We start from the raw sequence: 14,608 nt of genomic DNA on the forward strand, positions 1-14,608 counted from the left end.
CTTCCCTGAACAGGTTCTTGGAATTAAAGTACAGCCACTTCTGTAACACTGGTATCCAAATCACTGATACAAAATGACAGGTTTCTACACTGCTTATGTACACATATTGTCTAGTCTAGAAAGGTTCATTCACAAATCGAGCAGTGAAATTTACTGCAACACTTCTCCCCCACACTTTTAAGCCAGCTGAGAAAATGTAATACAACCATCTCTTTGTGTACATATCTAGAAATCCCCCCTCTCTCCAGTAACTTTTGAGTATGTTGACATTCTCCACAGCTGCATTTTCTAGACAGGTGACCATCAAGTGCTGCAAGTGGTGTCTACACAGCTTTGTGTGTTTCTGAGACAACCTGTTAATGCCTTTATTGAATGAAAAAATGCAGAATAAATGTTCCTCATGGTTGTCAGAATCCATGTGGAAGATGGAAAAAAGCAGCGGATTAAAGTGCTTCTTATGTCATTTTTAATAGTTAAAAACTTTCATACCATGTGTCTGAACATATGTATCTCTCTGCCATGATCCTGTGAATTCTCTGATATTTTGAGTTTCTCTACATTTTCTACTGCTTAAGTATAATTTGTAATAGAATCATTTGAATGCAAAGTCAGACTTGACATAACCCATTGGAAATCAAGCTATCGATGCATACAGAAGTACTTGTTAGTATTATTTAAACATATATTTAATTTTGCAATGTTTTAAAAACTATTAGGAAATGTAATAATGTTACAGACAAGCTTAATATAATTTACTTTTTTTCTGGCTTTGGAGATAGCACAAACACTTTTTTATGTCCTTGCCTTAGAGGGGAAACTGATACAATTTTTCTGTCTTACATTTTTATCTAGTTTACTTTCTGTATGTGTACCCATACTGTGCTTTATTGAAGCCGAAAAGTGATGTTTAAAAACAAATTAACATGCTTTTAGTCTGATTACAGTGTGGTACAACTGACAAGTTAAACAGAAAATTTAGTAAATAGTTTGTTCATTACTAATAGTAAGGGGAGTATTCAGCTTACTGAGGTTGGAAAAAATGGCAGTGGTTGAACTTGCATAGTATGCTTACTTGTTGTCTCATCTATACCTGCTGTTGTATGGCTACCTGATCAAAGGCCGTTGGTCCTAGATTCTCAGTGCTCAGGTAGTTTGCAGTTTTCTAAATCCCTGACATTTGCAGTACCCATGAAAAGACCCTAGGTTTTGAGCATGAATTGATCTATTGTTGTACTTTTTTTTTTTTTTTAATTTTGTATAGTCTGTGTTACGCATTAGTCTAGGAAAATTGACTGAAATTTAGCTGAAGGATGGTAGGTAGCATTCTTAGTGGAGATCCTGAATGCTACTTGACAGCAATATATCTATTGGGAACATAGACAGTCATACAACTCCTTTTTCTTTAATTAAATTATATCTTTTCCTTTGTTAATGCAAGGAAAAACAACACCCCCACTCCGCCCGCCCCCCTTAAAAAAAATAATAATAATAAAAAAAAAAAGAAATGAAACACCCAAGCAGTAATGTTAGCTGAAACCATCTGAATGATACAGTTGTTCCAGTTTTAAAAAGCACAAATGAAAGATACTATAAAGACATATTACAGCTTTCCAAATTTGGTTCTAGTCATTATCTGCGCATGATGATAATAAATTATAAGAAAAAGCTATCCAAGAGAGGAAGTTAGTGTTTTAAATATCAATGTAAACTTTAAAAACACTGTGCTAGTAGGATTCTGTAGCAGAATTTCCATATGCTAACATCAGAAATTCCTTTTCATTTCCCAGCAGTGAATGCCCAGGTGGACATCTGCTCCAATGTGAGCATCAGATCTCAGAGATCTATACAGCGAAGATAAAGCTGATAATGTTACATCTGGTACTAGCCACAGAAGTTCCCCTAGTAGCTAAAACTCTGAACTGCCTATTACAAAGCTGAATTACACCACACTAGTAACCACGTACACTTGCTGTTTAATTCAGAACAGTGGTTCTGATAAAGTCTTAACTGAGTTACCTTGGGAACTATTTCGTGTCACCAAGCCGACATGACTGAGTATGTCGTGGGAAGTTGTATACGATGGATCAACGTATGCTTTCTAGAAAAAAAGGGTCTGCTTTCACTTGGTAACACGCAGAACCCACATCTTAATCCCATGTTCGCTTCTTTTAAGAAATTAAAATGTCTGACATTTCTTGAGTGCACTTGGTCTTAGTCTGAATAAGAAATTAAGAGAAAGCAATTAAAGGCTTTCAATTAGAAAACATTTGAAGTAAAACTTAAGTAGGAGTCCAAACAATATATTGGTTTAAAGATTGTTTGAAATAGTTAATATAGAATGTGGATTATGGGAATGGGATGTTTTGTGTGATATTTCAGTTTTCTCCTTTTATATTTAAAATTTCCAAATTTATATTGTCCTTTCAGTTTTCTTAACGTACATTACTAGTATGGTTAACACATCTTAAAAAGTTTACACAGATTTTTCAAATGACACTTCAGTTATCAGTATGCTTTAGCTTATTAGGAATTTTATAGAGAATCTTTGACCTTCATATGTATATGTATTTATTCTTGCCCTATCATGGCCTTATTAAACAAGAAACATTGATTCTATTGTTTTATTTTAAATATTGCTAGTTACGTGTTTGTTGTTGTTGTGTTTTCCTCTGGGGAAGAAGTAACGTAGATTTTTCACGTACTTCTTGTATTAAAGCTCCCTTCCTCACCTTAGTCTGAGACTCCTACTACTTGCACTAGGCATCTATTTATTAGTTTAAAATTGTATCACTAGTTTTATCTTCATTTGAAATAACTGCAGAAACTCAAAAAAAAAAAGTATACTTACACACAAGTATTTATGTATAGTTAGATCCTTATTGTACCAGGAGGTTTTAAGAATATGTTGTGAGATCACTACTGGTCTGTAGCAAACGCCTACTGATGGAAAAGGGAGGTCCCAACAGTAGCACCTGTGGCTTTCAAACAAAAATAGTAAAATCTGACTGAAGCCAACGTGATTGTGACAAATGGTGCCAGGGAGGCTAGATTTCCAGTTGGATCACTGTTTGTAACAGCAACTATACAAGATGTTCAGTGGGAACTTTAGGGGAATACTCAGGAATCTTGTTCCTGACATTCATTAACCTTCGTTTTGGACAACACGATGGTTGTTGGGTGTACCTGCATGGGGAGGGACAAAGAAAGCAAGAAGTATAGGAGCTGTTAGGGAAGTTGGAGAAAAATGAGTCTGAAGGAGAGAACAAATAGTATGGAGGACAGACTGGGATAGTTGTGTTGAGCAGAGGAAGGAGAAGTGTTGCAGAATAAAACTAGTTAGAGGTGGCACTAGTGGCAAGCTGGAAAGATGGTCTGGATTGCCTGTTGGAAAAAGGGACTACTGAGTGCTGTGTTAATATAGACATGCTATTCTGGATTGACTGATGCAGTCTGAACGTGTAAAATTGCCCCTGCATTGCTCAGGTGTTTGGGGGAAGCAAATTTGAAATTACACCCTAAAAAGGAGACAGAAAAGGGAGCCTAGTTATATGTATGTACAATAAATGAGAGAAAGTGAATGCCTCACAAGACACATTGTAATTAACACACCTACCCCCCCCCCCCACCTGGCTTAAGTATGCACTGTGATAATAGATGCCCAATTCCTGCTTTCATATCTTATTTTCTTATTTGATCTTAGCACTGAGTTTAAAAACTGTGTTTTAAACTGTGATAGTCCAAAACTCATTGTCAGAACAAATCAAAAACGAATCTGCCCTTTTTTGGTTTTACTTCTTTTCCTCCCACATTAATCTCTAAACATAGGCAGATGTCCATGGATCTTAAAAATGTGCCCAAACTACCAATTTGCCAAAGTATCAAACAGCAATTATTCTTCTTATAACCCATCCCAATCATAAGCCTTCAACAAAGTTGAGCAAAATAGAAAGTCTAATTCTGTTGGAACAAAAAAGGTAGGCATCGACAATTAAGAATGTATTCTTCTACTAACTTACGATATCAGATCACTGATTGATCCAATAACTTATGTTATCAGATCACTGATTGATCCAATATACCTTGGTTAGCAACAACAAATGCTAAAGTATAAAAATGAGTGGGACTCCATATCTGAACGCAGGATAAAAACTACCAAGAACAATGAAATCTTCTTATCTTTTTGAAAGAAAAAGATTAACTATTTTTTGCTGAACCCTATCTGTAGATATATTTTGAAGAAAACATCGTAAATCTCTAGCCTAATTTCTACTCCTTATTCTTGGCATATAAACTTGAGTTAGTAGTGTATTTAGCTTCAGCATAAATTAACCATAGGTTCAAGAGTTTTGTTAAATAAAAGCAATACATATTCATGGTTCCATTATTTTTAAATACTTAACATACTTCATAGGCAATAACACTATTCAAATAAGTAAGAAAAAAGCACAAATGTGGTGTTTTTCTTTCCTCTATGAATAATCCCTGGGTGATATCTTACTTAAGATTTTATCTTGACAGCATTTCTATGTAAATCTCAGCAGAAGTTGGGAGGGAGTAAAACAACAACATGAAATGTGTCATAATTTTAAAAGATGTTTAAATGTGTCATTACAATTAATATAAACAGTCAAATTCTGCTTGTGAATTCAGGCTTTGGGGGAATCACAAGGAAGTATTCACTTTTGTAGTATCACAATAAAATTTTGTTCTCTACTATTCAGGAATTACTCTGAGCTTTAGAATAGATATTAACTTGTAGCTTTATAGCAGAAACCACAAATGTTTAGCTATTGCCAGGCTATTAAATAAAGCAACCTCTTCTTATACTAGAGAGCCATCTTAAGCAAGAAATGGTTTTGAAATTTAGTTTTGCCATGTGCAATTGGTACTATGCTCAAAACTTTAAAACCCCTTGAAAAGACCTTGGACAATGATAAGTATCTGCTCCGTGGAGAAAAAGTGGACTGATAAGTGAAAAATACAAAACCAAACCAAAAACCTACATTTTTCTACCACTGTCCATGAGATGAAAACAAATGAAGCCTGCGTTGTACTTCTCTGTGTGAGTGGATGTCTTACCCACACAAAATTGTGGAAATCCACTGGATCCACTGGAAAAGGTTTGGGTAGGAAAGATGCTTAATTTTATGGGGACTTCAGTGGGGGTCTCAGGGCATATGTGGTGTAGGAGGAAAGGCTATTCTTTTAGTAAACGTTGCTTAAGAGTGCTGATACTGTTAATGGTTTGGACCTTTGGCTTGTGGAGACCTTCAGACATGCCAGTTAGTTGAGTAAAGGAGTTCTTTGGCAAAATAAGATGGATTTTTTTTTTTTAATAGACTACCAGCTTGAGATGAGAACTACTTTAGTCACTGTTCCTTCATATTTACAAGTTTGTGCTTTTGTGATAAGGTGCAATGATAGATAAAATTTTCAAAGGAAAGAGAGAAAAGATCTCCCTACTCTGATGTATTAGTATTGGTAATACACTACTCACCTACCTTTCACAGGTGAATATCATTATCAAATTCATTCCTTGCTTTCTTTGAATTGAAAGGTTAAATCCTGGAATTCCTCTTAGTTAGATCAGAGGATTTACTTATTTACTAGCTTTTATTTGTCTTACTGCAGTTGTTTCCATGATTCCATCCCTGAACACAAGATGTATGAATAAAAGATTCCTCTCAATGGCTGCGTATTTAAGTTGATGACAACAAGTAATGTAACAGTCAGTGGACCTTAGAAACTTTTTGACTTGAAGCTGGGCTAGTCTAGGTCTATTTTAGGAAGTCCTGCAGAAAATACTTAAAAGTACGTTGAGGAGTTTAGCATAAAGTCAGAATGCTGAATGGTATCTAATGATTTAATATATGATCTCTGCCCTGGCCATTAGAAAAGTCTTTTCTAACGTCTGGAATCCTCGCATTGCAAATTTAAACAAATTAAATCTTATTTATCCACACTGGATAAAAAGAATGGCTTGTGGCCACCTTTTATGAAGTCAAGTAGCTCAGTTGTGTTTTCCCATACTCATCTGTCCTTTAGACTAAATAATCCTAATTCCTTTTAGTTCGTGTAAATTGTGTTTTCTTTAGTCATCCATTTTGCTCTTCTTCAGAGCAACCAAGAAACACCCATATGTCTTCAAGTGTGGGGTCCTCAATTAAATGCTGTATTCTACCAGCAACAGTGATTATTTCACGTTTTATAAACAATGTTTCTATTTATAAATTCCAGTTTGTCTTTTTTTCAAGTGTGACATAGTGGATCACAAACTAAACATGAGTCTACCATAATTCCTGCAGTTTCTACAGAACTATCTATCTAGCATTTCACAACTTGCCATATATTTCTGCATATATATTACTCCTACATGGCTTCGTAATTCTGCTTTCCCCTTATGTTTTATCCTGTTTTTAGACTATTCAGCTACATTTCCAAGATTATTTTAAATTTCAGTGATGTACTCCTTCATGGTTGCCTCTCCTACACCACTGTCATCCATAAATATACTGACTTCTACCATGCAAATTAAAGTATTGACCAATACCATACCCATAATGTAGCTGCGTGACTATGCTCAATACAACTTTTCAGTTTGACACTGAAGCACTGATAACTTCAATATTTTCCAACCATTTTTGCATGTATCTTGATTGCATCTCACTAGCTTGCTTGTGAGAATGCCATGCAAAACAGTTTCCGTGCTTTACAAACTCAACTAAGATGCTTAAGCCTTAATGCTTTTTTTTTTTTTTCTCCACAAGATGTGTATCTTGTCACAGAGTTAAAATACCTTTGATAGCACTTGTTATTGAAATGTCTGTATGGGTTATTACTTATCCCTTTGTCAGAGGTCACATTTCTGTCTCGGGTAAAGGCTGAGGACAGAATTTAAATTAGTTCTTTTGTATTCTTGTGTGTCAGTTTTCTAGAAATTCAGTTCGTTTGGAAGAACTTTTTTTTTTTGGTACATGTTGAGATTCTCAAAGTACTAAGAATTAGAGGTACATCTAAGCAAAAAGGGAGGGAATAACCCATACATAGAAGTGTACGTAGACATAGTGTACACAATGAAAATCCCTAGAAATCTGGACAGCTTAAAGTTAGTTTGTCAATGCTACTAATACATTTTAAGTACCATAAAAGCACCTGCAACCTATCTGCATGTATAAAGCTGTCATGTGTATAGCTACATGTATATTAACTTTTACTGAAATGTACACCAGAGATCTACAGCTGCACACATAAAAGGGCTGCCACTACCAATATAAACAATTGTATACTGAGTCAACTCTTGAAAAAATAAGCTACAGCTGTTGTCTTTTGTTCTATAACAACAAATTCACTAGCTGGTAACTGTATAATTCTATGAATAATTCACAGCTGATGCACATGGACTTTTATATAATGACTTCCAGTAGGGGGTAGCCTTTATTTATTGCCACTATTTGCCAGATTAAGCCAGTTACTGCAAATACTCTGAAAGAGGAATATCTTAGCCAAAAAAACTATTTTTATTATGAGTTTTCATGTATGAAACAAAATCCACAGCTTTGCTATGCAGTATAATGTCATTATTACTATCAAAAAGCTTACCTTATCCTTCCATGCACATTGGGCTTACTGCCAACCGAGTAAGAAGCCTGGCACATCTTTTGTAGTCTGTCAGGAAAAAAAAAAAAAGCATAAATATAGACATTAATAAAGTAAAAAACTTTTGCTTTTAAAAATCAAAATTGATAAAGATGTGCAAATTATTGTCATGATTAAGTTAAATGAACATCTTAGTTTGCAACAATATAGAAGTCAGTTCCTTAGACTTAGAAAAGCAGTGTGTAAAAACTCCGTAATGAGAGCTATGTCTAAAGGCACACATAATTGTATGCATGGTATTTCTGCATGCTTAATATCTATAAATAAATAGCATGAATGTGCTTGTAAGCATTCCAAGTGTATGTATGTATAAACATGTACCCATCTGTGTATGTGCTTACATGTGGGGGTCTAAATATGTGAGTGTTGTATTTCCATGCTAGAGGATGAATAAGTAGTGCTCATCCATCTTTGAAATCCAGCCATCAGTGAGCAAGTATGTCAACTTATTGGGGAGTTGCAATATTTTACATTAACTTTTCTTCCTGGAAAAATTGTAAAACTAGACAAATAAGGTCTCTGATAGAAACATGTTGTATACATTGTGTTATATCAGTGTAGAATAACATCACCTGCATTTGTTGGTGTTTTCTATATATTCATAGGAATGTTGCCCATTAGCAACCACATAATATAAATTCATTCATAACTGTATCAAGTTCCATCTTGAAACTGGTAATTTTTTTTTTCCACAGTAGGTCTATTGTCGGTAGTTCTTGTTTTAGGTACCTTATTTATTTATCTATTTATTTTGATGCATTAATAATAAGGAGCTGTGTAATGATGAACAGAACCAATGCAAATCTGCAAAATCAATCAAATTGGTTTTTTTGCCCCCCCCCCCCCCCCCAACATGGCCAATGTAAAGCAAATTATGTGAAAGTTGGTCACATACAGGCAGGAGACTAAAGTAGCTGTTAGGTGACTGTGCTACTAAGAAGATATGCCAACAAAATACTTTTGTACTTGTTCCTCCCACCTTGTGGCAGCATCACAGATGCTTTTAATTTCTTTATTGTCTTGCCTTTGAATTACAACATAGAATAAACAGTAACTTTAAACGGAAGTCAGGATATCAAAAAGTATCATCAAAAGTATTATCAAAAAGTAACATCATACTGTGCATGTAGAATTAAAGGAGGTTTTTTACTTCATGTTTGTAGAAGAAAGTTACTTTAAGATGCTAGTCAGTCCAGTCCAGTGGCTGATGTTTATTTTTTTAGGCATTATTTCCATTAATGGGTAACTACGTCTTAGGTTTCCTAGAGGTGCGATGTTAACAATTGTTAACTCACAGCATAGGTATGCTATAATTGCCATTTGTACAAATTATCCTCCATTATCCAGACATTATGCTGGTGGGTATGTCAGCTGTCAGAAGGACAAGGCTAATTCAGACTTAGAGGCCAACTTATCTTCACAGGTTGAAGTACTTGTTAGTGCTGAGTCAAATGATGTTTGTGATGTGATCCTTATGAAAAAGGTAATATGCCCATGTGCTTATTTAAAACACACTTCTTATTAACAAATCCATCACCATCCATGTAAACTGAACGTGATCTGGTTAGCCATTATCTCTAAATCTTTATCTTTCCAAGGTAGTCCTAATATGAAGAATTATGAATATGAAGAGTCTGCAGGTCTTACCAAATATGCCTTTAAAATATATTTGGCTGAAATATTTATTAATACTTGAAACTTGGAATCAGGAACTCCTGTTTCTATTCCCAGCTCTGCTACTGACCCAACTGGTTGACCTTAGAAAAGTAAAATAAAGTGTGCTTCCATTCTGAAAAGCTGCACCAAAATAGCATCTTCTTACTCAACAGGTCCACCTTGGTATGAATCTAGAATCACATCTCCTGAGTGATAAATGTCGATTTCAGATTTTAAAAAAAACAACAACAAAAAAAAAAACAATCTGTGCTGCCAGTACTGATGAGATAACGTAATATGGATTTGCAATCCAACCCAGGGTCCAACCCCTGCTCAAGCAGGGCCACCCAGAGCAGGCTGCCCAGGACCATGTCCTAGAGTCTTATGGAGATCTCCAAGGAGGGAGACTCCACAGCCACTCTGGACAACCTGTGCCAGCTATTATATGTTCTCCATACGTAATGAACAGGAAATAGCCCCTACTGAATTTCTGATCCTATTTTGAATTTACAGCACTGTAAGTTAAGTATGATAGGTTTGGGAAAGAAGTCACATGTTCCTATGAAGAACAAACACCTTTGATTTCGAACAAAAAAGGCACATGCATAAATAACTAAGTAACCAGTGTTTACAGTCATTCTATGCAGTCTGTTTGCAGTGAAAATGTTGTGTTGCCATTTCCCTCACTGTTATGCTAATGCAGTTTCAGCAAACATGCTGCAGAGCACTACAGACTCTGCACTGCAAGAAATATACTCTAACATTGTATCACAACTGGTATCCCACAGAGCTACTCTACTTCAGAGTTTTCTGTTGTTTTATGAAAGTTAGCCTTTGGTTTTGGCACTTACATGCTGGGATGGTGCAGTCCCTTGTATTGTGATAAAGCCGATGAAAGTGTTTACTACATTTTGGGCTAAAGTAGAGTGGACCTGAAATAGAAGGAAAAAATAACTTAGAATCAGGGCAGCTTACAGGAAAAAGTACAGCTTATGGTATGTACGCGACATAATGGATACCAACACAAAGTTAAGACATACCTGTTAAGTGCTTTAAAAACTTGTCTTTCATCCTCAGATCTCTGGGAACTATTTCTGTTGGACAGAAAAAAGCATAGTCACTCTGCTGTAGGAACTGTGCTTGCCAGGCACAGCATGAGAAAAAGGAATAAATTCTGACCAGCAGACATCACTGCTACCTCCTGACAGTTGCACAGTGGTCAGAACTCATTTGCATACAATAGGCCAAATTGCAAGCTCTTGTTTTACATATGAAGCCACTGTAAAATGCACCATGAAACACAGTGTGCGGATGAAACAAGAAGTGTCTCTTAGGTGTGCAGTTATTAATGACGTAGTCTGATAACTAAGAATCAGATTTTAGCTCTCTATAAATTACATTGTCACGTTTACCTAGGTTTAATTTCTTTACAACGTTTTAGTTTACAGTTGCTTGGAAATGACTCCTCCCACTACTGGTAAAGATCCAAAGATACATTCAAGTTTGGTTTTGTGCCTTGTCTTCTAATTCTCTTACGCAACCATATCCATTCTTTTGTCAGAGGTATGTTTGTACAAGCACTGTCCTGCTGTAATCGTGAAACTGGATTGATCTACTTACAGGAATCTTTTTTTTTCTTCTCCCTCTGGCAGTAAATAAAATTCACAGGAAATGATCCCAAGCAAATTGCTCTCTTCTGGCTCCCTATATTTGTGGTTTACCACCTCGCGTTTTGTGTTCAGCAGATGGCAAAATGAAACTGGTTTACTGAAATCCATTTTAGCCCTAACCCTTCCCTGTGTCTTCCTGATTTACAGCTATCTTTGATTGCTTTCTGTTACGAACTCTATGCTGATAGCCTAGCGCTGATTGTGTATGATACACTACATGGTGCTTTATTTATTTGACCATAAATGCCTGAGCAGCCTTTTTCATTCCCCTGGCACCTCTTATCAGATATAAAGCAGAGAACATTTCCATCCAGATCTGATTCACTTGTGAGGTTAGACACTTCTCGAAAGTCATTCTTCATTTACTTCTAACTTTAGTCAGTTTAAGTAAAATTGACCTTATGGTATTTGACCTAATTATGTCACGAAGAGCATTAAAAACACACATGCTTCACTCAGAAATTTCCCAGGGGACAGGCTCACTGGGAAAGTGATGCCAAAACTGAGACAAAGAACTTTAAGCAATAGTTCCTTTTCAGAGTTGCTGGGAATAACTCCATTATAAGAATAAAATGTAAAATTCTGCTTAGGAGTCAATGACACCAGTACCAACTATTCTGCTCTGAAGTGGTTTTATATTTACATAGATAACTGATGAATACAAGCCAGATGTTTTGCACCAATGTGCTGATGTCGGATGGCCAAGAACCATGCCAATGTTTCTAGCTGAAATTTAGAGTTGTGCGGATTAGAGTTCACTGCTTCATCTGGCCTCTTTAACTTTTCAACATTTACAAAACAAAATGTTCTCACTGTGCTGAGCTTAAATGGAACAAAATTGTCTTCCTCTGTATATTCGTTAATCATCTGGATGGGGAAGTAACATTTTCATGACAATCAACAACAAATGCAAATCATGAGGATATTTGAACATGAATAACTGAAGTAAAGGTACAAAGGAGCTTTATGAGATCAATAAAGGCAAAACAAATAGCACGCTAGTAGAATGAAAGCCAGATTGGAAGAAGGTGAGTATGCATCTGCTGGAAAGTATTCAGAAAGTCCCCTTCAGTGGGAGGGGTAAGAGGAGTGGCAGCAGTGCTGCAGGGGTTTGGGAGTGACAGGAATCACTAAATGAGACATGGCAGCAGGAGAAGGCAAGTCAACTTCGAGCAGGATGCACAGAGGCACATCGTGAAAGTGAGCTGTAGCTATCCATCACTGCGTGGCTTGGTATGACTGCTCTGAACATCCAGCCCCGAGCATCTTACAAACACATGGGGGCTTTCACTGGAGGTTACAGATGAGTAGAATGATGACTGAAGGAGTGACTCGGAGCATGCATAGCTCGTGTGGTGACAGAGGAGTGCTCTATTTCAGTTCCCTAGTATTTTTCAACGGTGCTACCCTCCAGAATAATTATTAGCAGCACTAATAAGCAGGGTGAAAAGTTTAATGAAGCTGAGCTCTAGGACAGACTTCTCGGTATCTCTAAGAGCACGGGCATAGTAGAGTCCTGCAGGGGAATTACCGCTAGGGTCATTTCCAAGAAACACTTAAACTAGGCACATTTTAAAAAATGGTAAACTTCCAGGAGAAGGAGCATTTTCATCCCTTATTTCTTTGATCTCAGCCCATTTCACTCCTTTCCCTTGTTAATAGATTTTGTTCAAAGCCAACACACAGGAAGTCAGACTTTCAGCTGAGTACATTATCCAGACAGTAAAAGGCTCTGAGATGCGAATGGAGTTTTTCTATTCCAAAATTTGCCGCCTGCGTCAGTTTCTGATACCAGAGAGTGTCTGCAGGTATTTTGGGCGGTGGATCCTCGATACAAAATTAGTAACCTGATGTGATGTCTGATTCCCCAAGGCACCCTACAGAAGGAGAAAGCTGTCCCAAGTCAGGGGCTGTGACTTACCAACTCTTTGCTCATCCTGGTACCCTCCGTAGTCTGCCACTTCCCTTCGGTCTAAGTTATAGTTGTGTTTGGAGAAGTACTGCACTCCACTGTCCTTCTCCAGGTGGTACCTTTTCAGTTCCTGAATGATCTCCATGATAAGATTTAGGAGGCTTTGCCTGTCCTTCAGATCTGCGGAGTCGCTCTTCTCTTTGCAATATCCCGCCGAGAGCATTAAGAGCACCAGCCCCAGCAGCCCAGGAGACCTCAGTCCGCTCATCGCAGCCTGACCCAAAGGGTGAGCGAGCAGATGAAAAGGAACGATCCGCTGCCGGCGGGGGAGGCTTCCTATTCCGCTGCAAGAGAAAAACGGGGGTGGGTTGCAGGTGGGGAGGCACACAGGGGGTGAAATGGGAAACACGGGGGGGCCGGGACATCGAGCCAGCTCTGCTCGGTGTCTGCTGGGGCAGAGCAGCCCCGCCGAGCCGGGACAAACCGAGCGGTGTCCAACTTTCCCCGAAGTTTTCCCCTTGCTCCCACCCTGGCCGGGCGCACCCCGCGGGGCTCCGCCGCACAAGGGCTGCCCCACGCGTGGCGCCCCTCTCTGTCCCGTGCCAACTTTGCCTGCGGGGCCAGCGCTCCGGGACGGGGGGAAGGAGCAGGAGGAGGAGGAGGAGGAGGGAGGCGGCCGGCCCCTTGCTGGCCGGGTTACCTGGCTCTCCGTGCCGCAAGGCGAGCTGTCTTCCCCGCGGGGGCCACTCTCCCCGGGCAGCAGCAGCAGGAGTAGCAGCAGCTGGAGCAGGAGCAGCAGGAGCAGTAGGAGCAGTGGGAGCAGGAGCAGGAGCAGGAGCAGTAGGAGCAGGAGGGAGCAGCAGCAGCAGCAGCAGCAGCAGCACAGTCCGAGTTGTCGGCGGCCGGCCCGCCCGCCCCCCTCCCGTCCCTCCGCCACCTACTCCATCGCCGGCGCAGCCGCTTATATAGGCTATAGGATGGACATGAGACGGCAGATAGTATCGACTTGGAAGTGGGTGGAAAACAATAAAAGTCCACTTGGCAACCTCGGGAGCGTCGCTGCTGCACAGCCCCCCCCCCCCCCCCCCCTCCTCTCCCCTCCCTCCCCGGTCCCCCCCGTCCCTCCCTCGGGCCGGGCTCGGTCGCTCCTCTCCTCGCTCCGACGTAAGGAGCCGGTCCCAAGTGTGTGTGTGTGAGCGGGAGGAGGGCAGACGGGGAAAGGGGAGCGGGGGGGGAGCGCCGGGCCCCAGCCTTTAATTAGAAACGCGCTGAGGAGGCGCTGAAATATTCATGGCCCTGGCGCGGCTCCCTCCGGGCGGGTCCCCGGCCCCGGTTTACCGGGAACCTGAGGCCCCGGCGGCGGCGGGGAAGGGGCGGTGTTGGGGCGGAGAAGGGAACGGGGGACGGCTGCTTTCGGCCGCCGCCGAGCGGGAAGGCGGCGGAGAGGTGGCCGCGGGAGGGTCCGGGCGGTGCGCGTCGCCTCTTCTTGGCAGGGGCAGCCCCCGGCGGCTTCCCGGGGCTACCGGCGCTGCCTGGAAGCGCTCCCCGGAGAGCCGGGTGGGCTGAGGAGGTGGAGGAGGAGGAGAAGGAGGGAGGAAGGCAGCTCCCGGTAGGAGCCGGAGCCGTCCCGCCGTGGCACCGCCGCTCCCTGCTCGCTCCTTCTCCTCCCCCCCCCCCCCCCGTTAAGCCCCTCGGAAGGGGGCTGCCGGTGAAA

General features: G+C 40.1%; 1 protein-coding gene across 3 annotated transcripts in view; it reads right to left on the reverse strand.

Annotated features, from left to right (window-relative positions):
• The window catches only part of ALKAL2 (ALK and LTK ligand 2), a 44,254-nt gene extending 30,260 nt beyond the window's left edge, over positions 1-13,994 (reverse strand). Inside the window, exons 1-5 of one of the 3 annotated variants that reach the window (XM_066994849.1) lie at positions 13,836-13,994; positions 12,904-13,238; positions 10,353-10,406; positions 10,164-10,244; positions 7,600-7,665 (exon numbers count right to left, since the gene is read on the reverse strand). In XM_066994849.1, coding sequence (XP_066850950.1) covers positions 7,601-7,665; positions 10,164-10,244; positions 10,353-10,406; positions 12,904-13,238; positions 13,836-13,840 — 540 coding nt within the window. In that variant the 5' untranslated portion in view covers positions 13,841-13,994 and the 3' untranslated portion in view covers position 7,600. Of the gene's footprint in view, positions 1-7,599; positions 7,666-10,163; positions 10,245-10,352; positions 10,407-12,903; positions 13,239-13,594; positions 13,724-13,835 lie in introns of those variants that run through there. The other 2 variants (XM_048052512.2, XM_048052513.2) reach the window with 2 other exon arrangements.
• Between the last annotated feature and the right edge of the window lie 614 nt (positions 13,995-14,608).

The sequence above is a fragment of the Anser cygnoides genome, chromosome 3, assembly GCF_040182565.1.
Source record: "Anser cygnoides isolate HZ-2024a breed goose chromosome 3, Taihu_goose_T2T_genome, whole genome shotgun sequence".
Lineage (NCBI taxonomy): Eukaryota > Metazoa > Chordata > Aves > Anseriformes > Anatidae > Anser > Anser cygnoides.